Source organism: Berghia stephanieae, chromosome 1 (genome assembly GCF_034508935.2).
Source record: "Berghia stephanieae isolate SIO BIC M18660-M18661 chromosome 1, UCSD_Bste_1.3, whole genome shotgun sequence".
Taxonomy (NCBI): Eukaryota; Metazoa; Mollusca; class Gastropoda; order Nudibranchia; family Aeolidiidae; genus Berghia; species Berghia stephanieae.
The window spans coordinates 85,923,115-85,946,615 of NC_088360.1; the positions used below are offsets into that span (position 1 = coordinate 85,923,115).

The following is a 23,501-nucleotide window of genomic DNA, read 5'->3' on the forward strand; positions in this document are numbered from 1 at the left end:
CTTAAAATTTTTAATCATGAAGTGTGCGTAGTGGTTGGCAATGGACAATGACTTGGATATGCACTAGGCAATATTATGAGGACTCAATTTAACTCCCAGACTATAGATAGTATGAGCTAGGCTAAGAAGCTCACAACATTGCCATCCGGAAGTATAACGGACCAACACACAAAACTATGTGCAACCATGAACTTTTATAGTCTGGTTAACACAGTTCAGTGAGAATTACTCATAAACATGGATGGCATAAAACAATAACAAAGACCTGAGTGACGTCAACGTAGTTCTATCTATACCTTGGACGTTATCGGTAAGCTTTACGGATTTAAGGTATGCCATGCACAACCTTGAAAATTATGAAAATAACCTTGATTAAAAAAAAAGAGTGGTGTGGGAACCCTGAAACAAATAAATAAATAAATGAATAAATTAATAATGCTTGATCTTCTCAATATCCTTTGGTTTGGTACTTAACAGGCTAATCTGGCATTTTTCATAGACGCGTGGGGGGGGGGGGGGGGGGTCTTTGTTTACGGAAGTTTATAAAAAGTTGTCTCAAGCAGCAAAACTAAATTATATAAGAATTGCATTTCATTGCATTAAAGAATAAAAACAACATAATGCTGAAAACGTAAATAATTAGATCTGTTTGTTTCTATAGTTCTATAGTATTTTTGAAAGGACTCGGTTATGTTTATTTCTTTCGAAAATATTAATTTCACCATGTTTTTAATCAGTAGGTACTCTCAAATGCAACGCAATAAATTGTAAATAAATAGTTTATAAACTAGTTCCACAAAAATATTTCTTTATAGTATGATTTTACAAGTTATTAAAAACTTAAAAGCTTTTTTGGGTAATAATTTATTTATATTTCACAAATTAGAGTATACCAGGCAAAAAGCTTTTGAGATTATCATTGAAGATTATTTATGGCAACCAAGATGGCGGCATCTGCGTCCAAAGATGATCCTGAAAATGAAGTAAGACTTCGGACGAATCATAATTCTTTCGAGGGATACCTTTCGATAAATTCTAACATCTCCGCTATCGATTTCAAATACTTAAATTAGGAGAAACCCAATTGAATTTCGTTATTGCATTTGAAACTACAGGAAAATATAATGAAGACTGGGCTGAATCTCAGTCACAGTCCAAAATCGATACTGAATGCTGTCACTGTTGACTGTTGATCGTTTTTCTTTATATTGGCAGACATGTCTGACAATAATCACCATCAATCATCCAGGAAATAAACTGATCGCTCGAAATTAAACTATGGAGGGGAATTATCATTTTGCTTTCTTGTACTATAGGTGCTCTCTGTCGCTACCCAGAATACTGATCACTAAGTCTTGAGTTATGTACTTTGGTAAAAAATTCAAATTGGATTGAGCTCAATGAAACCTATATCATTTTAAAGTGCTTTTCAACACGATTCTAATGATACCAAAATTGTGAAAATCAGATAAGCAGAAAAAAAGTTGTGTTAGTTTAAAGGCTGACAAATGGTCTTCTATTTGCCTTTGTTATTTACTGACGGACTTTGTGACCTGAAAATTGTTGCATTTCCGGTAGTAACCGCCATTTGGATTTCAAAACTGGTCTAAAATGACCGCTAAGATTTGAGTAAGGATTTTACTGGAACGAATTTCATGGATGCGGTATACAACTTTGCCCTGAATTTAATTTTATAAAAAAGTTAAGATGTTAAATAAACGTGCCAGCATGAAATTTTGATTTACCAAGTTCTAATCTTTTAATTATCCAAAGCTAAATTATACCCTATTTTATCCATAATCAAAAGTTATACTAAATTGTCATTGATTTTAAAATAAACTACACCAAACGATAGAGTAATTTCTCCTGAAGAAAATAAGACATAAATCATTAAAATCCATCCATAAACAAAAAATCTATGGAACTTTTTCTGAGACCCATCACTCAAAAGTCCAAAAAATCGGGTCACAGCCACTAGGCCATTTATCGGCTCCCTGCTGGAGGGCCAAATGGACGTTTACCAAAGTACCTACTTGAGTCTGAGTGAGAAGAGTTGATGTCAATGTCATCAATGATGAGGCGACAAGAAGTTCTGTCAACAAGTTTGACTCTTTGAGAATTGGATTTCAATTAAATTGTGTTTCAGTTTAAGCTTTCTTTGAGAAAAATATTGTCCTGATTTAGCTGGGTCCTCACTTAGTATTTGAAAATACAGTTACGAAGACAGTATGGAAGTTACGTAAAAAAATTCCTGACATTCTCAGAGTTTAAGTCAAGTTTGATTTAATTTTAAATTTAATGAATGAAGCTGCATTGCTTTAAAAAAAAAAATTTCTTACAATAACTATTGGCTGTTATCGACGTGCACTTATTTGCAGGTCTGCTATTTGATAAACCAATTCATTATGGGCTCTAACTCTATGTTGTTATAAATGAAAATCCCCCAAAAAATGAATGACGCAAAATATTGTCCGTCAACAATGTTAAACTAGGTCCATAAGCGGGTTCGGACGTCAGACCTGCATATATGTACATGTCAGCTGTTATACTTGTACATTCTTGAATCCCGGTGGAATAAAGTCATCTACTTTTTGAGTCTTGAGACTTAGATTGTCATCTGAAAATGTGCAGTCACATAATATTATCTCGTATTTTAAAATTTAATTTGATTTAATTTTTTATAAGTAGAAAAAAACATTGGTTTTATGTTGTTTGAATTGAACTTTCGAACTCCGTACTGTGCAATTTTAATTTTAACATTGCAAGAGGGCATATATGTCTTATTGAGGGTGGACTACTGAGGCATGCTAGATGGAAATGCTGGTTTATCTTTTGGTATTTGAACTTTTTGGGGGTACCTGGTGCTAAAAATAGAGCAACCCAGACCCTATCACGACACAGTTGAGAGGTCTGGCTGATTGGGTACATACCAACTTCCTCTTTACTCAAAACATCTTTTGGGCAAAAGAATTATTGGATGTCTAGACTGGTCTAGTTGATGTTTTAGATAGGCCCAGGTGGTACTAGCATTTCTTGGGACAGAGAAATTACCGGTAATGAAAGCTAGGTTCTACATCAAATAATTATGATAACAATTACTGGTCCTGGGAATTTCCGATATTATTTGACTTTCAACTAACAGGTTAACGAGAAATGCTCCCCACTACATATGAGACTGTCTATTTGTGATTATGAGCTTCCTGGCCAATCCCATGGTGATGTAGAGTATGAGACATTTATGGATAGTTAGTTTGATAGATTGAAAGAGTAACTGAAAGAAAATTTTACTGATGTATTTTCTTATTTTAATAGACATGTGTATCAGCATATAATTAAGTTGTTCTTTTTTGTATAGCACATTGTGCCGCTTAATTTGGATATGAAATAAAAAAAATGTTATTCACCATTTAAAAAAAAAATTGTTTAATGATTCAATGCTGTAACTGTAATTACAATTTTTGTCTCTAGCAAAAACCCGGTGATGAACAATATGTTCAGACATGCATTAATCAGGACATTTTGGCTATTAGGCCAATGAAAGTAAGATATCAAAATCTTCTGGAGAGGGAGAAAGTATCGTTGAATGCATTCTTTTCCTGTTCACAGGTTGCTTTTACTGCTGGTTTTTATTTTTCTATTTTACTTTTAAAAAATTATTTCTTTTTATCATTTTCATCTTTGATGGATATCTATTTTAAGTTAAATTTTTATTTCAAATACAGAGTGGTGTTCTATTGCTTATATCAATTACCTCATACCGCTTCATTTTAGTTAAAATATTAAAATATTGATAATTTTTAAATGTGAACAATGCAATAAACACCAGATTCTTTTTTGATACTCTGGTGTCCATAGTCAATGGACATAGTCTTTTGCAGGAAAAGCATCACATGATTTTATCCTATTTTCACCTTCTAGAATGGTAACAATGATGTGAGTTCAGGCTTCATTGAAGTTTGGGTCGCATATTTATTATTACACTTGTAATGAAAAGATATACGACTTCAGTGGGATAATTTATGATTGGAAAGATATTCCACCTCACAATTACAGGGTTTGCATAAATAATACACCACTCTGTGTTTATTACTTGTGTGTGCATTGCAGGTATTCTTATTAATCTTATTTCTTATAAATGCACACAATAATATAGCTCCTTATCTTCCGATTTGCTTACATTCTTTACCCAATCATCCAAGCATAATCTGTGACCAGGCCTTTTAAAGAGTATTAATTGGGTCAAAGGCAGACATGAAATCATTCTTTTGATTCAAGATACATTGTTACTTCCCTTAAAAAAAATATATCTTTACTGTAGATTTAGCTCAATTGATTGTAAGGGAAACTTAAACTTGCACCTGAAATTATTGATTCATGAGGTTCTACTTTAGTTGATGAATACTTTGAAAATTTGACATCTGATTATGTTATGAAACATTTACAGTGCAGCCAACTTATAACAATATCTGTTATAAGGACATCCTCTCTATAGTGATATGGAGTCCAAGACCCAATTTTTTTCCTATTTATCATTAGTAATAAAAAACCTCACCATAACGACATACATTTGAGTAAAAAGAACCTGTATAGGATCATTGATATGGCAGTAATCTTCAACCTCAAGGCGATAATTAAGGCAAAATTTCTGGTCCATTGAAAACATTTGTTTTCCGGCCAATGAAATCCATTAGTTTTAGCTAATGAAAATGTTTGATAGACCGACGAATAAATTCCAGTCCCTTCTGAGCCAGTTGTTATGGGCGTTTTCTTTAGGTGAGACAAAGGTAGACAAGAACCTAGTTTGCCTAGCACTTTGCATTGCACAATGGTTCACTAGCCGTTGGATGGCCCTGGCATGAGCAAATGTCACAGGGTTTGAATAGCTGGTGAACTCCATATCAACTGACCAAGCAAGCATCACATCGGTGAGTGAACGCTTTCATCTAAGCCATCTTTTTGTATTGCTTTGCTCACCTATGGAATGGGCCTCTGGGATTCTCCATTGACCACGATCATCAGAACCAAAAGAAAATTGAACAACACGAGTTTGAACCACTCATTAAAAAAAAGCAGTGACTGCCTACAGATAAATGCTGATGTTGATGTAGTTCAAGCTGAGTTAAGTAATCATCAGACCGATGTCACCTATAATTGTAGATCAGTTGAAGATTAGCTAGGAACCAGTTTTCAAGCAAGCAATGGTTGACTGTGTCGCATCAAGAAGTGGCATGACATTATATTTTCAATGTAGCCTGCTTTGGCTGAAATGCCACTGCAGATGGTTGAAAAAAGAAAGCCATAGTCAAGTACTTTACCCCCTTTCCCACCCTATTTTTTTGGTTGCTCCACTATAACGACAACTCTCTATAACGGCATTGTTTTCTGGTCCATATGTTGTCGTTATAGGGAGGTTGCACTGTATATAATTTGGTTTTCTTATTTGGTTCTTTCAGCCTCTATTGATTTTTAATTTCTTCAATCTCATTTTAGAGGTGTCCACAAAAGAATTGGATTTCATCACTGAAACCATGTTATATTGATGACATATCATGCTCTTGGAATGACTAACTTAACTAGTATCTCAAGGGAATGATGGCTCAGGCATCGTTACTCATTGAACGAATGATTCAAGTTACTTATGAAATACTCATTGATGTTTATATCGTGATTTAATTTAAATTTGATAATTACGATTGGCGAAAATACTGGTGGTTGATTTACAGCTGATTTTAAAAGGTTTTAAGATATGTATGAAGTCTAGTCTATCATATAGTTACATCACCCATTTTATTGCTTAATATCAATCTCAGAACATGTTATTGTGCTTTTATGACAATTTCTTAATAATACTAAGCTTTCTTGTATGTCCTTATTCAATGCATTCGTAGGAAAAATGTTTATGATGTATTAATTATATTACAAAACTTTGGTTTATTTCATAGAAAGAATACATAAGGCATCAAGTCTGTTTCAAAGCTTTACCCCACTGTGAACAATTTCATTTAGATAACTCATATGTAATCGCTGTTTGTCAAAATAATATTTTCTATAAATAATCATACATACACACTTAATAAAGAATACTACTGTATTATCGCTATTAAGTGTACTGACCCTTATAAGTGTCCCCACCCCCCACCTCAGTCTTCAATCCTTTTAACATCTCTTTTATTTAATGCAAATAATTAATTGTACCAATGTTACATACTACTGCATATTAAATGTTGGTGACTCAACATTAGTATTGTCTGTCAATATTTAATACCATGTGTGATTTGTTTTTTTTTTTTGAGGCCCTACAGGACTGACGATGATTCCAATTGATAGCCTTGTTCTAAACTAAAGAAAACAACACTCATACCAGGTCCCACAGTCATGAGTTAATGCTCATCTCAACTCGTTTTTTCCAAACACCATCCGAATATGAAATTCTTTACCTGAAAATATTTTTAAAAAATAAAGGCCAAATTGAATTTGACGGAGAAATTGATAAAATTAAAATGAAGGCTTAGGCATGTCCATTTGTTTTCACCTCACTCAAAGTTGTGATTATATTTGATGCACGGAGATGCGTCTTAATGACAAGACAAAGAAGTGTCATTTAGTGCACAACAGAGGTATCAGGACAGATTTATGATTAACTTTTTTTTTTTTACCTTGACCCCTTATTAAATAAGTAGTTCATATTTCATGCAATTTGTCACAAATAAGTACACTCTTTTGATTAAATTTTCTTAGGGCACAGTACACTTAATATGGATATTATGATAGCCATATCGCAAATCCTATTATTCAATATACCACATTAGTATTTTCAGCTAAAGATCAAGTGATTGGAACCAGTAGCAAACGCATTTTTTCCAATATTCTATATATTTTGAAAGCCTTTAATAAATGAGGTAACTTGAAAATCCTTATAAACAATAAAATTTTACAGTTCAGAAGCTTGTGTATTTACAGCTATTGTTTGTTATCAATGACTTAGACTTAGAAAATAAATGACAAAATGCAAGGTTGCCAATTTTTCGTATATTTATGGAATTCAGTATGTTATTAACTCTCAGTCTATTTTCCAATCATCTGCTAAACAGAAAAAAAAAGTAAGTACAAAATGTCTTTTTACTGGAGTTCAGCACTCAGAAAGGGTCTATGTGTTTGTGTAAAAGTTCAGTAAATTTTTTCCTCCTTAATTGGCAACCCTGGTAATGAAAGCTGAATGGATTCTTCTCACTAAGAAATGCTTTGTTTAACCTGAATTCTGAGTTGTTCACTTCTCACTGCATACCGACCTCATAGTATGTTTTCATACCCAATTCCTGGGTGGGGATCCTGACCTCCCATAGTGGGCAGGGAGGTACATGCTGTGTCTTCTATCCCTCCATACCCGTTTTCCAATTGTTTCCTGTCATTGTCTTGGAATGAGATAACTTAGTTTTGTCCTGATCCTTGCTGTAGTTCCTTGGCTGGGAGGGAACAGTCGAATGTATAGTTATAGTTTTGGGAGATGATATTTTTTTCCTTGTAAATCATCTCTCTGTTATGCATTGTATTATGTTTAGTTTACATATTATATCATATGATTGGTAAACATTTGAGTGTATTCCTCTTAGTCTTAGTTGGGACCTGTGCTTTTGTCTGGATGAGATTTTTAGGGGATCTCAAACTAAGTACTTTGACGGTGTGCTCTTGGAATCTACATCTGTTCCCTATTTGAACCAATCCCCCTTTGTCTTACCTTTTCTTTTGTGCTCTAATTGCATTTCTAGAACTTTTTACTGTCCCATTTTCTTCCTTTTTACTGGCGCTGATATGACCTTAATGTGTTGCAAGCACCGTAAAACCCTTAAAAACAAAAACATACTCAATTCCCTTTTTTTTTTTCCAGGAATTTGAAGATGCCATTGACAGTTTTCCAGAAATGTAAGTTGGCTTGTTTGTGTCTCGTTCTCGTTTGCCTATCTTAGTTTTCATGTATGTGCCCTAATTCGATGAAGTAAACATATGATGTTTTGAGGCTTCAAAGGAATAGATGTAGTCATAAGTAATCCACAAATTAGGTTCAAATTCCAAATTTAATTTCCATGTATCAATTTCTATTTCAGAGAACCTTTCAATGGTAATTTGGACTTGGATTCCTGCATAAAAGATGCAAATATAGCTCTTAATCTGTTCTTTAATAACAGATTTAATCTTGCAAAAGAACGCATGTTACCATGGTATGTACTTTTATTTATAACTCAAATTTAAGATAAGTTAGAAAATCATATGAAATACATTCTTTGATACATTAATTTAGAATTTACCTCATAATATGTTAATGTTAAGTAGACGTTCAAAGTCAGTCTTATGACAGATAGCTTTTTTGAACCATAATATTTGAAATTTACATATAATTGTCTATTTCTCAGGATTGACCACAGTATGTATCATGCTCTCGGAAATGGTACAATATCTTTCATTCAAGCTGTCATGACTTTTGATATGGTAAAAAAATTATTTTTGCAATCTTCAAATTAAATGTATTTAGAATGATTTGAATATGAATTGTTTACAGCATCAATGAAAGGAACAAACAAAAAAAAAAAAGGTGATTCTGAGCTTCAATTGATGGAGCTCACAAAACACCTTGAAACTCTGGGTGGGGTTCCCGACCTCCCATAGTTGGCAGGGAGGGACTTGCTGCCTTTTATCCCCCTGTATCTGTTTTCCAACATGCTTTCTGTCTTTGTCTTTGAATGAGATTACTTGGTTTTGTTAATCATCTCTTTGTTATGCATTGTATTATTTTTGTTGTACATATGATTTGTAAACATTTGTGTGTGTGTTCCCCTTAGTGGAGACCTGTACTTGTGTCATGATGAGACATTTAGGTGATCTCAAACTAAGTACATTGATAGTGTGCTCTTGGAATCTTCATCTGTTCCCTATTTGAACTAATCCCCTCTTTCTTCCTTTTTCTTGGGTACTTAAATTGTAATTCTAGAACTTTTTACTATCCCATTTTCTTCCTTTTTACTGGCGCTGATATGACTTGAATGTGTTGCAAGCGCCGTAAAACCCTTAAAAACAAAAACAAAAAAACATCACCCTAAAACTGACCTGATTTGATTTTATGAATATGAGTTCATTTCTTTTTCTTTTTTGGCCTTCCTGTTCAATTGTATGTTCATTCATGGACATGTGCTACGTAAATGTTAATATAATTTATTTGAATTTGGAAGCTGGGTTGAATATTAGTATTGCAAAAAGTGCTCTGATAGATTGATGTATGGGAGTGAAATAATCAATTGATAGCTTCCATTTCATGCTGTAGAGGCAGGATAAGCTCTCTCTTGGGGTCCAATGGCTTTAAAGTACTACTTTTAATCAATAATTTAATTGATGACGTATTCTTTAGTAATCAATTGCGTCATGAAATCTGATTATTAATTAATCCTTTTTATTTTTATTTTGGGTGTATGTCTGAAGATCTTTTTTCTTCTTCTTCAAAGCTATTGTATATATGTATATCATTGGTCCAAAATTTATATTATGATGTTTACAGAATTTGCTATTAATAATAGAATGTGATTTCATGAAATATTTTTTACCTTTTCCTTCTCTCTTCTTTGTTTATATATTATCCAGAGTGATATTGACAGTGCAATAGAAGCCATCAAAAAATCGATTGTAACTTGTAACAAATTTAGAAAAAAGAACTCTGTGATTGCAACTTTATCCAAATTGGCAACCAAAGAAAATTATAATGAGTATACAGAAGGTATGAGTTAATAATGTAGAATATCAGCTTGATTTGTTTTTGTATTAATGGACAAATGGGAAATGATTTGTTAAACTCATAATTGTATTGCTATAAGCATTATTCTTTTGTAGTTATTATTCTTACTTTTATTTTTATTATTATTATTACTATTATTATTATTATTATTATTATTATTATTATTATTATTATTATTATTATTATTAATATTATTATTATTATTTTTGTTGTTGTTGTTGTTATTAATGATATAATCAATAGAGCAAATAAGTTGGTTGGAATTATAAAATGAAGTTTCTCTCATTTCTATTGTACCATGTTTTTAACATTATTTAAGACTTAAGTGAGACCCACTTTGGAGTATGTCAATTGCATATGGAGCCCAATCTATAAAAGACAGTCCATAACCATGGAGAATGTCCAAAGGAAGGTCACTGAGTTGCTGAATTATATTATCTGTCTTATAAGGAAAGATTGGAACGTCTTTCACTTCCTTCTTTAAAGTACAGAAGACTTAGAGGTTATCTGATTCAAATATACAAAATCGTACACATGATTGACAACTTGGAGTTCTTCAAAATCTTCAAAGACCGTGTTCGGCCTCAATACGTGCCCACTCTTTGATTTTCAGAACTGTAGATATTTGGAACTCTTTCCACGCCTGTTCAAGAATTACAAGAAGTGTCAACATTTTAAAGAACTGTTGTTGATAGGAATTAGATCACCTTAAGTTTGAATTCGATGAGTAATTTATGTTTATTTTATAATTTATATCCTGTACTTTATATCATACCAATGCTTATCAGTTTTTTTGTTATCACTTGATAGGGCAACAAAGGCCACACTATTGGCCTAATTTAGCTCTTGTTAGGTATTGTATTTTATTGTTGTTATTATTATTTTATTTTATGAAAAATAATATTTTTATTACAGTGGTCACTATCTAATAACCCACTCATTGGGTGATAATGTTGTCTAGTAATTAGATTTGGTTAAAAGACGAAGACTCATGGTTGTGTTGAGGGAGGGGGGTTAGGGCAATAATATTGAAATATTCAAAGGGTTAGTTCTGTAACATACCCAAGTCCAATTTAGCCAGTTCTAAAAGCATTTGATGACAGATGATGCTTGTGATCTGGAAAATCAAAGTGATGAATCTGTTGATATTTCTTCTTTGCTTGTAATAGATGCAGAAATTAGTAGTTGAGCTACAGGAAAAAAAAAGAAGAAAAAAAAAGATCCACAGCATTTCGATGCTGTCTTGATTTGAAGCAAATCTGCACGTGGGCACTGCATAGACCTAACCCCTTCATGGCATCATCATCATTGCCTTTTTCACCCTGGGTCAGGGTATAGGCCACAGACAAACAGTTTCCATCCTTCTCTATCCTGAGCCAACTTTTTTATCTCATTCCAGGTCTTACCACTTCTCTGTATATCAGCTTCTTTAATTCTTCTCCATGTTCCTCGTGGCCTTCCCCTTGATCTTCTGCCCTGAGGGTTCCAGTCCAATACTTTCTTTGTTATAGTTGAGTCATTCTTTCTAAGCGTGTGTCCAATCCACCTCCATCGTCTTCTTCCTATATCCTCTCCTACTGGTTTCTGCTGTGTTCTTTTCCATACTTCTTCATTTTTTATTCTATCCATCCATTTTATTCTGAGTAGCTTACGCATGCACCTGTTTACAAAAATCTGTACCCTCCTTATACATGCCTGTGATGCGTTCCAAGTTTCACATCCATACAGTAGGACAGACTTCACGTTTGAGTTGAAAAGTCTTAGCTTTAGTTGAAGGGAGATATCTTTAGTTCTCCAAACTCTGTTCAAAGATGTGAATGCAGCCTGTGCCTTTCCTATTCGTGCTTTCACCTCTGCTTCCGTGCCTCCATCCTTGTCAATTATACTTCCGAGATAGCAGAAAGTGTCTATTTCTTCGAGTTCCTGATCTTTTACTTTGATCTGCTCCCTTTGACGTGTACCTATCCTCAAGACCTTTGACTTTGCAGGGTGTATTCTTAGACCCCTTCATGGCAAGTGACTGAAAAATTGACAGTTTTTCTCGATAATTTCCTTTCAAAATTAGGTGTTTCGTTTTGAACTGCATAAGAGTCAAACTGCTTTTGTATTGCTTTATTTCTATTTTTTCCTTTTAAAATAAATACTTCCAGCAATTGGTAACCAGTTGTCTCCAGCTACAACTCCTCCACTCCCCCAAATAAAAAGACACTACCCCTCCTTGACAATTTGATGTCTTGTTCTCTTACACTGTGCTGGAATCAGTTATACAATAAAAACACAACGTGCGTGGCTGAATGATAATTACATTTGATAAATAAGAGACACTCCTTCATGGCGGCCAAAGATGTGAGGGGGCCTACTGGAAAGCTGATTTATGTATTAATCACAATTACTAGATCTGTTGTTTTATTGTAAACATTTGAGTTGTCTATACCAAATTTTGAATCAGATGGCTTCTTTAGTAGGAGAATTTGATTAAAATAATGCTTTCTGTTATGTGTCTAGTAGGTGAAAATTATTACCTCATTGATACACCAAATGTTAACTTCATTTCAGGTGAACTCCATGCTGAACTGTGTTATGCTGAAAGCCTTTTAATCCGGGCTATGCTTACTTTTATCCAAGATGAAAATCTCATTAGCTTTGTGAAGGGTGGTCTTAAAATTCGAGAATGCTACAAATTGTACAAGTACGTGATTTCATCACAACATTTTAATAAGGGTTAATCATCAGTTTGTTATGGTCATTTTATATTTAAATAAAAATAATGACGGCCATCAGATGCTGTCAAAAATATATTTGGGGTCAACAAGAATCACCCGTGTTATCAAAACGAGCAGATTAAGAAGTTGATAATCTTGCTCAAGTAAAAAAAACAAAGTGTCTGGAGTAGGGTTTAAACCCAGGAGCTCCCAGTCACGGTGCAACACTTTGACCACTCTGGCACCATACATGCATTGTACAAAATTGTATTGAGTTTATAGAAGGGATGAGTTAATAATGTCAAATATCTTGAATTGTTTTAAAAAAAAATTAATGTGTTTCTACAAGCATTATTATTATTATTATTATTATTATTATTATTATTATTATTATTATTATTAGTTATTTTCTAATGATTTAGATTTTATTTTGATTAATGAATTAGAGATTGATCAGAAATTGTGATATTTCAGAAACATTTGGTTTCATTACCTATGTTATCTCTAAAAATTTAGAAAAAATAAATATTGTTTGATTTATTTTCTGTACAAATTGTAATTTGGCATAAAATGGTAGGTCTGGACAGCAACTTATGTCTGTAATTAATACTATCAACAGATATTGTAATCGGATAATGAGACATCGCAATGTGGAGACAGATAAACATGCAATTCATTTTCAGACTGGAGTTTGCATGGGTATTGGCACTTTCAATTTGGTGAGTGGAAACTGATTATATATTTAGGGTGGAGTCTTTTGATCTCCAGTGGTGGATGGAGAGGTCGCTCGTGCTGTGTCTTCTTTACCTATGTATCTGTTTTCCTTTTTCAGGTTGCTTTCTGTCTTTGAAAGTACTTGGTTTCATCCAAGCCCTGGCCAGAGTCCTTGGCATAGAAAAAAGTCAGTCAAATGTATAGTCTTAGTTTAGGAGATGATATTTTCTTTGTTGTAAATCATTTCTCTGCTATGTACTGTTATAGATTTGTGGTTTGACTATGATATTTTGTTAGCATTTGAATTTATTCTTTTAAATGAGATCCCGTACTTGTGTCTGTGGAGACTTTTAGGTGACTTCAACTAAGCATATTAAAAATTGCTCCTTGAATCTATTTCTGTTCTCTTTTTGAACCATTCTTCTTTATTTGACTTTTTCTTGAGTGCTTTTAATAGTAAATCTAAAATTTTCTATCTATCACTATCCCCCTAAAAGTGACCCTTCGGAACAAACTGGTGGTCCCGATAGCTCAGTTGGTAGAACACTTGCTTCACATTCAAAGGGACCAAGATCGATCACAGATGCAGTTGAGATTTTTTTCTGAACCCCCACTTCCCCAGCAGTGATTGGGTAGCTTGGTCTGTTAGATCTGATGGAAATTAATTTGTCATAGACTCTCCAAAGGATAGCAAGCAATTGCTATTGTCCATTTCACGCTATAGAAACTGAAATAAACTCCAGTTCCAAGGGCCTAATGGCTTTGAAGGACTACTTAAGAATGAGATGATTAACTATATTAATAAACAGTAACACAAAGACTTTGAGGATACTTTCTAAAGTCAAGGGAATATTTAACAGATTTTCACCGTTTGCTAAATATTGGACAATTACTCTAAAGTGGTTTTTAAAAAAAAAAAATTTTTATCATTTGAGAAAGATTTCTTTCTATTTTAAGTTTTCAGAGACATTAATTATTTGTTTTTCATGAAACATGATTATTCCAAAATTGTGCATTCACTGAAAGCAATTGATGAATAATTTGATGTTCTATGCAAACTCTTTCTCTCGGTCTTTATTTTATTTGGCGGGTGGTTGGATGGGAGCATCACCCTTGAATCATATACCTATGATGTTCGCATGGGTGTACGATCCGATAGTGATGTCGTTTCTTCTTCTCTTTACTAGCCTATCCTGCTTCTTTGGTTTGTGATTGTATTTTTTACAGGGGATATTTTTTTTTTGTAAATCTTCTGCCTGTTTGTTCTTGGTTATTTATAATTTAGCTTATATCTTTAGGTTATGATTTTGATTTACATTTGTACTATTTTTGTTAGATTGCTTGTTTTTTTTTTGTTTCAGCGGTCTCTCATATAACCTCATTTGTGTTGGAAGAGACCTAAAGCAATAAACATAAACATATTTTATTTGTTCTCTCTCTCTCTCTCTCTCTCTCTCTCTCTCTTTCTCTCTCTCTCTGTGTATATGTGGTTTGTATTCTCTCTACTAATATAATATATGATAATGACATTCATTAAAAAATATATTTACAGATGATATCCCTACTTCCAACCAAAATAATGAAGCTGTTGGAATTTGTTGGGTTTTCTGGCAATAAGGTTAGTGGTGTTTGGTTGATTTTTGAAATGCACAAGTATTTTTTTTTTTTTTTAATTAAACTTTTCAGTGTGATATAGAAAGTACCTTATTTTATATGAAAGTTTGATTAATATTTTGATTAAAAGTTTTATAAGATAAAACATTCTATGTCTCATTTTATACCGAATAGCATCTTGGACTGGATCAAATTCAAAAAGGAACTGAAGGCCATGGTGGACTTCGAAGCAAGCTCTGTGCAATCATCCTTGTGGCATATCATTCTCTTGTCACTTATGTTCTTGGTTAGTGCATTATAGAATAATAATTTATTATTTATTTTCGAGAAGTATTGCAATTTATGTGCATTGGATGAAATCCTGTTTTAAGATTTATCCTCAGGAATAACAAAAATCTTTTAAGTAAGTATATTAACTGGGTTTCATTCTTGAGTACGGAATATCCCAGTGTCATTTATTTCTTGTTTCTTTTAGGAGTGCAATAGTCAATTTCATAATTCTTGTGAGTAGAAGGTTGTGAGGGTATAGTGAGGTTCACAAATGCAAATACAAATTGTTTTTTTTTACTCTTGGGACTGATTATCCCATGTATTCCGTTTGTAAACAATATTAAATTCTCATTCTCTATCAGGTTTGGGAAATGGAGACATTGACCTTGCGTCCAGAGTATTACAGCCTTGTCTCAATGATCATCCAAATGTGAGTCAAGCAAATTTAGTTAGTTTGCAATAAGCACTATTATTGTTATTACTATATTCATGCAATAAAAGTTTCTTTGAAAAAGAGAGATGTAATTCATGGATTGAAGTTGATATTTCACTTATTATTTTCACATTCATATCTATGATTCATATTATTAGGTTGTCACAGTTCATGAATTAAAATCATTTCGTCTATTTTTACTTTATGTCAGAGAATACACAATTGAAAATTTTACCTTTTTTTTCTTCTCCTTCAGGGTGCATTATTCTTATTTCTCAGTGGACGTTTGAAAGAGGTCAAGGGAAGCACTGATGAGGTAATTCTCTCATTATTGTCCTTGGATCCTAGTGTTCTAAGAATGTTTAAGGATTTAACTAATTTCGAAGGTGTCCAGGGACTAAAAGATAGCATTCTCGAATTAGTCATAATGAGCAGGATGTGAAAAGTTCATAACATTTCCTTTAAGTTATCAAAATTGGATTTCTAGGAAATAACCTTGTAATGCGGTTTTGGATTTTTTAAGGTTTGTTACTCCAAGGCTTTTGCCTAGTTCGGGAATTCAACTTAAAAGAAAGAATATACTCAACATAGATTGTCATTTTAGCTTTTTGAAAGTGTCTTCTATTAGATTATGTGTTCTAGATATCAAATCTAGTTTGAAAGGGTTAATTAAGCTTAATTGTCCTTAATTGTTCTTGTCCACCAGTAACATATACATATTACTTTAACTTATATTTCAGTTAAATTGGCTTTCATTCCACAAATTAAATGGAAATTCGGATTAAAAAATAATTTGCCTACATTTATCATTGTTGATTAAAATTTCAGGCTATTCGTGAGTTTGAGGGATCCATAGAAGCCCAAAATGAGTGGAAGCAGTTTCATCATTTATGCTATTGGGAGTTGATGTGGTGCCATTGGTATGTTGCATTACTATAATTTATATATATCCTGAGTGCATTATGTCTGAATGTATTTGAAATCAACCAGATCCCATTGCTGTCTGTGAAGCCTGAGGAGGGGAGGTGATTTATTTCTAAAATATTGAATTTATTCAGTTTACTCCTGAGTCAATTATATATATATATATATATATTATATATATATATATATATATATATATATATATATATATATATATATATATATATATATATATATATATATATATATAATTGACTCAGGAGTAAACTGAGTGAATTCAATATTTTAGAAATAAATCACCTTCCCTCCTCAGGCTTCACAGCATTGGGATCTGTTTGATTTCAAATACATTCAGTCATTTTTCATCATGTCATAAATTGTCTTATATTTTGATGGTATTTTCATTCTCATATTTCTTTTTTAAATTTAATTTTTTGATATTTGATCCCGATTTAGCAACAGTAGAATCACATTACTCATTAGCTTTAGAAATATTGTGAGTCTTTGACTTTATTTCATCTGTTTGCTGAAATCCACTAAAATTATTTTAGTTTCTTGGCCATCTGTTGACCAATAGAATTTAGTATGTTAAACTGATTGTGGGCCACATTGAGAAAATGTTGATTGCAATAGGAGTTTGACTAAGATTTTTTTTTTCTAATGTTATTTTGATAGCAGCTAGATTGAAATATTTTTACATGTGATTTACTGCCTCAACCCTCAATTATGCCGTGGTGAGTGTGATGCCAGAATGTAAATGTAAAATTTTAAAAATTGATAAGAAATATGAAACTTATGTGTAATGCTGTTTCAGAAATTGTGTCTTCCCCTTAATAAAGATCATAAATGTAATAAAGTTATTTTTGACTATAGATTCTGTTTTCAGCATCCCGTTTACTTGACATAATACCAGTCTGAGGCGATGGGCTATATACATTTATATTTGTTGTCAAATTCCTTCACCTAATGTCAAATATCCTTTTATGGATATATATATTGATTGCAAATTCTACTTTTTAAAATATTTATGAATATTGTGTTTTTTTGAAAAAAAAAGAGTGATTAATATATTTAAAATCAATTGTAAGCTTTAGATTGATTTTTAAAAAATGACTCCACAGTTTTAAGAGCGATTGGTTGATGGCCATGAAGTATGCTGAGCGACTGTGTCATGAAAGTCGGTGGAGTAAAGCAACATACACATATCAGAAAGCTTCATTCCTTTCAATGTGTTCAGATCAATCAGAGGCCTCACAAAAACATCTAGACTTCCTTTTTTCGTAAGTCTAAGAAACAATTTTACCATTCAATTATTACCTTTCCCATTACCTTTGTACTAATAGAGGGAAACATACATATATTTTCTGAATCAGTATGATCAAAAGAATTGTGATAAATTTGTATATTATGATAAATGAGATGTTTACCACTCAGTTATCCACTCTCCTTAATAATATTCGTTAATACTTGTTTTGTTTATTTTTCATTTTTAAAAGAATCCAGTTCACTTCAAAATCAACATGTAAATTGTTAAATACTCTATATGTATCTGTTAATTAATTGTGTGATCATTTATAAGAATTTTTGTTTTTTGTTTTTTTGTTTGCAACTTTTTAAAATTCACTCCAAGAGACAACATTCTCTCCACCAACCTCCTTGGCGTCCTTGTCATTGCTGATCTGAATGACATACTAAGTAGCGATAACGTTTACTTAAGAAATGCATTTTCTTATTGGAAAAAAAAAACAAAACAAAAAGCAAAATCAAATTAGGCTGAAGATCAGAAACTTTTGGATAAAATATTAGTGATATAAAAATTATAGCCTTTTTTTCTATTTTATGTCATAAATTCACACCCTGGCTAAAAAATATATATATATATTTCCTGTCATTATTATTGATAAAATCTCCAATTTGATTAAAAGAAAATTTATTATATCTTAATCTCTTTCTATGCCTCTATCATAAAGGGAGGTGCCAAGACTCAAGCAGAAGATAGCTGGGAAATCAATTCCCTTTGAAAAATTTGCTGTGGCAAAGTCACAACAGTATTTTCAACAAGGAAACAAACTTATATTGCCAGCCATTGTAAGAATATTTCCATTTTGTTACATTATAATATGTTAAAACTTTAGATTAATATTATTTTCATTTTTTGGGGTTTTTGTTGTTGTTGTTGTCATTGATCTCATTGATTTTAAATATTACAACACAATTTATCCAGTGTGTTTGTAAATAAAGACAGTTACATACTTCCTTAAATATGCTGATTCAGAGCCAATCACTAATAATAATAATGATTTGCGGTATTGTCAGATGTCGTCTCCAAGGATTTTGATGAAGGAGTATAGATAATCCATCAAACAAAATATGTTTGATGTCAACAGGAAACAAGCTTGATGTCTGAAGTGAGCAAATCTTGCTGATGAAAAAAACAACAAAAGTGCCTGATGCGAGGTTCCAACTGGGTTGCAGTGGCCTGAACCATCAGCCCGCTCAACTCCTAATAATATTAATGTAGGCTAAATTAATGGTACCTGTTTAGGTAAAATACATACCAGTTTGACCTTCAAGATCAATTTTGTGTAACCTTGAACTTTAAATGTCTTTTAGAGAGAAATTAGTAAGTACTAATCACCCAACAAACCGTCTCAAAGCAATAATAAAGAGTTGAGTGGCATCAACTTTATTGAATACATATAATATTAAAAGGCATATATTGCACTGATTATTATAGGTATTACAATTCATTTACCAATTTTATTAGTTCTTTCTTTTTCTTTCTCTTAGGAGCTCATCTACGTTTGGAATGGCTTCAACATTGTGGGGAAAAACAGACCTCTACTTGATACCATTCTTGTTAGAGTTGAAAGCACTTTGAATGAAATAAGTCAGTCAAAAGGTGAACTATGCATCTTTACGAAGATTTGATAGCAAGTCTTTTTGTACTACAGACAGTACTTGTCCTTATCCTGAATTTGATTTTTTCTAAATTCTTTTTGATTTGAAAACTTTTTACTGAACCAAAATAGAAAGGGCGGAATTCTTTTTTCTGTCATTCTATGATAAGCTCTACATTTGATTGAATTTGTCGATTTACCTTTAGAGAAAGTTTATCACTTTTCATTTTATACATATATATATTTCTATCTTCCTGGTCCTAAAGCTATTTTTTCAAGTATCTTTATCTGCAATGATATTTCCTTATTTCAGGTGAAAATGCAAAGTTTTACTACGATAACTACAGTCTGGCTCTCATGTTGAAAGGGGTGTGCCTCCGGTTCAGAGAACAACCCTTTCAAGCAGAGCAGTGCTTCTTAGAAGTAATTGAGAAGTAAGTGGAGAGTGAAACTCTATTTACATCTCCCAAATTTCTCTGGTTTGCTGTGATTGATCACATTGTATTTTTTGTTGATATTTTGGCTTGGTTGGCAATTGTGACAGCTAGAAAAATAGGCAACAATTTGTTTCTTTGATTTCTGATAAAAACAGATCCCTAACCTTTTTAACCTTTTACAATCTCAAGAGTCACTATCACACTTTTTTGAAATTTGATATAAAGTTGTTGAGCACATTCACACCACATTATTCTATTCTTGAGATTAAAATGCTTAGGACCAATTGAGAAGAAATCTCCCTTTTTCCTGAGCTCTTAATCATCAGATTAGACTTATGATAGGCTTTTATCGACTTTAACTCTAAGGTCAACAGTGGCTCTATTATCTTTTCTTTTTTTACGAAATCCTCACCTGAAGTGCAACTCTGTAACTGAGTGTGCTGTCGTTATACTGCAGTTAAGAAAAAAAATCATAATTTTCTAAACTTGAAGTGTTATATACAGCAAAAAAAAAAAAAAACCAGGAAAAAAAGGGGCTAAAGAGGAGAACAAAAAGAAGAAGAAGTCCTGATAAATATTCATATTTTTAAGTTGCTCCAATATCAATTTCCACCAAAGCTCACTTTGTAAAAAATTAAAATCAGTCATCTCAATTTTGGTCACTTTCTAAGCCAAAGTGAATTGAAAATTTGATTTACAGTAAATAATGAAAATTTGAGATTTGACTCAAAAACAACAAAAGGAAGTTGACTCCATTTAACAATATAACATTTGTTCTGCAGTTCCAAATAATCTGCTCAATAATTCAGAATTCAAAGTAATAAAACAGTTATACTGCACATGTTTTCATTAATAGTATCATAACTTTATAGATTAAAAGGGGATTTCCTACAAACATATTTTTATACGTCCACAATTGAGGATTACACATTTCACTCGAAGTAAGCTATAAATTTCTTCTTTTCTTTTTTAGAAGGCTGCACTCTTTGGTGGATCATGTGCCATTGAACCAAAAATCAGCATTTAATAGAATAAATTATGTTCAATGTACATCTTTTTTGATCTATAAGAAGATATACATTTATAGAGTGTAGACCTAAATAGTAAAAAAAAAAAGATCTTAACTCATACATTTTCACGAGAAATAAATGTATGAAAATAAAAAGCTTTCTTGAATATATTTATTTTTAGGGTTGTATTTAAATTTACACAGCACTTCTTTAACCAAATAAAAATACAGCAGGAACTTTTACATATTTTGATATCATCATATTTCAATTTTCTCTATACAGTGAAAAAAATCTGGTGTCAGATCATTACTTAATTCCATTTGCCATTGTGGAATGTGCCATTCTCTACTTATACCAGGGTCGCCTTGAGGAAACGAAAAAGTTCATGGAAAGGGCCAAGTAAGAAAATAATTTAACTTTTATTTGTGTCACTATGAATAAGCCATAATTCTCTTATGATTACTTTTCTTTGTACTTTATTTAGCAGAGGGATTTACTGGTATGGTCACATTTTGTTTCTAAGCATCTTTGTGTGAGTGCATATTATGTTTGATCTTTAGGTGATCCGAACCTATGTTTATAAAAATTTTTAAAGGTTTTAAAAATCTGCATACATTTCTTTTTATATTTTTCTTTTCTTATTTTTTTTAAGAACACACCTTTTTGTTCATACTCATCTGGCAATTACATAACATTAAAAAAAATCAATCTATATTTTGTTTTTGACAGGAAAAATTACAAGGGATATTACTTAGAAAACAGACTTCATTTTAGACTCCATGCCATGAAATTACAATTAGCATCCACAGCCAACAATGGAGATGAGAATAACAGCAATAGTTATGAAGAGGAGGATATTTTCTTGAACTCAGAGATGGGATCCCTTGATGAGGATGATTCTTTGAATGGCGTACTGAGAAACGAAGAAGATGAAATGACTCAGATGTGATATAGCTACGATGACTTTACAAATGATATTATTTTGCTTGCTGGATGTGGAGATGTTGTGGAGTTTATTTGGGGTTTGTGTTTATGCAAGATTTCCTTTGCAAATGATAAGAGTATAATTTATTAATATATCATAATTTGTCTATTTCTTATAGATTTTTTATCTCCTTTCCATCTCCTCTTCCACTCGACAGCTATTCTCACAGTAATGCCTTCTTATACAACTACTGCTCCTGCTACCACTACTACTACTATCACTATCACTACTACCACTTAAACTTACTACTACTGCTACGACTATGACTACTACCACTAATATATTACTACTACTTCTACTACTACGGCTCGTACTTCAACCACTTCTGTTACAACTATTCGTAAAAGAGTAAGATTACAGCCATGACCTCGACCAATAACATTTTGTATCTTCTGTAAATAGTAAATAAATGAAATATATCTTATGTCTTACTTTAGATTGAGGTATGTTTTATGACAAGTCGTTGGTAAATATAGCTATTTTTTTGTTTTTCATCTCACTCCTCCCCCTCCCCCCCCCCCCCTCTCTCTCTCTCTCTCTCTCTCTCTCTCTCTCTTTCTCCCTATCTTTCTCTCTCTTTTTTTCTCTCCTTTTTTTTTTATATTTGTATTTTTGGCATCTTGTTTTGCGCAATTCTCTCCTTTTCCCCTCAATGAAATGGATAACTTTATTATTCTTTAAGATCTCTATAACATTGTTAAATTTGTTTTGTTTTTTATGGCTTCATACTTATCGTATGATAATATCATCTTTAAAATGATTTCTTTGTTTCATCTCACTCTTGATGACAGATTTATTTCAAGGTCAAAGTAGACCAGAGAATTAATATAACTACTTATTATTTTTGTGATGATGATGATGATGCTCATTATTACTATTGTTATTGTTATTATTATTATTATTATTATTATTATTATTATTATTATTATTATATTATTATTATTATTATTATTATTATTATTATTATTATTATTATTATTATTATTATTATTATTATTATTATTAGTTATAGTATTATTATGATAACTACCATCAATACTACTACTACTACTACTACTACTACTACTACTACTACTACTACTACTACTACTACTACTACTACAACTACTACAATCGACTCCGTTTGATCGCGCACCCTCTTAATTAAGCAGAGTGCGATTAAGCTGAGAAGTTAATAATAGCATCCAAGCCCCAGCTTTCACGTGCCATTCATGTAGGACCTTCCCTTCTGGGTTTTCTCTGGGTTTGGACCGTCATGTTCATGTTTGTTTTTTAATTTTAAAAATTTGTTTTTTTTTTGTTTGTTTTTTTGTTTTCTTTTTCATGTTTTATTGACAACAAAATGTGACATTGTTGTTTGTAAGAACAGTAATAGTGACGCATTGATTGCTTTCTATTCTGTGCAAGCTGTTAATATACACCAATCTCGCCAATGTTGGTAAATCATCTGTCAAGCTTGGATGATGCAACGTAGTTTGTCCACCATGTCAAGTTTTTCGGTGTTTGTCAGGGGTGGTTTGTCACATTCCAATGACTCATCCTCATGTTCATTATCCAGGCATTGTCTTTTGTGTGGCTCAACGGAGCTCAGTAGTAGCTCCTGAGGTATACGTTCACAGCTGATGGGTATATTATTGTCCATTGTAGCGAATTGGTCGAATACTTCGGCTGAAAAGTTGTGTGGAACTGGAACAACATCATTGATTTCATATGGTTGTCAGTTGTCACTCCAAT

The 23,501-nt window shown here is 32.3% G+C and overlaps 1 protein-coding gene across 1 annotated transcript; it reads left to right on the forward strand.

Annotated features, from left to right (window-relative positions):
* The first annotated feature begins 913 nt into the window (after positions 1-913).
* On the forward strand, positions 914-22,291 carry LOC144960007 (tetratricopeptide repeat protein 39B-like). Its single transcript, XM_078892942.1, has 18 exons — positions 914-983; positions 7,886-7,920; positions 8,103-8,216; positions 8,409-8,484; positions 9,628-9,760; positions 12,335-12,467; positions 13,100-13,199; positions 14,747-14,812; positions 14,983-15,094; positions 15,441-15,508; positions 15,768-15,827; positions 16,340-16,431; positions 17,557-17,715; positions 18,406-18,523; positions 19,226-19,337; positions 19,649-19,769; positions 21,065-21,181; positions 21,512-22,291. Exons 1-18 carry the CDS (start codon positions 933-935, stop codon positions 21,729-21,731), a joined length of 1,887 nt encoding a protein of 628 aa, XP_078749068.1. The 5' UTR covers positions 914-932; the 3' UTR covers positions 21,732-22,291.
* The last annotated feature ends 1,210 nt before the right edge of the window (positions 22,292-23,501 follow it).

What these genes read in the sequence shown, in the direction of transcription:
- LOC144960007 (XM_078892942.1), top strand. Translation starts at nt 933, where the DNA reads ATGGCAACCAAGATGGCGGCATCTGCGTCCAAAGATGATCCTGAAAAT. An exon ending in TTATAATGAGTATACAGAAG is followed by an intron (nt 9,761 to 12,334) that starts GTATGAGTTAAT and finishes ACTTCATTTCAG; the next exon opens with GTGAACTCCATGCTGAACTG. An exon ending in TCAAGGGAAGCACTGATGAG is followed by an intron (nt 15,828 to 16,339) that starts GTAATTCTCTCA and finishes TTAAAATTTCAG; the next exon opens with GCTATTCGTGAGTTTGAGGG.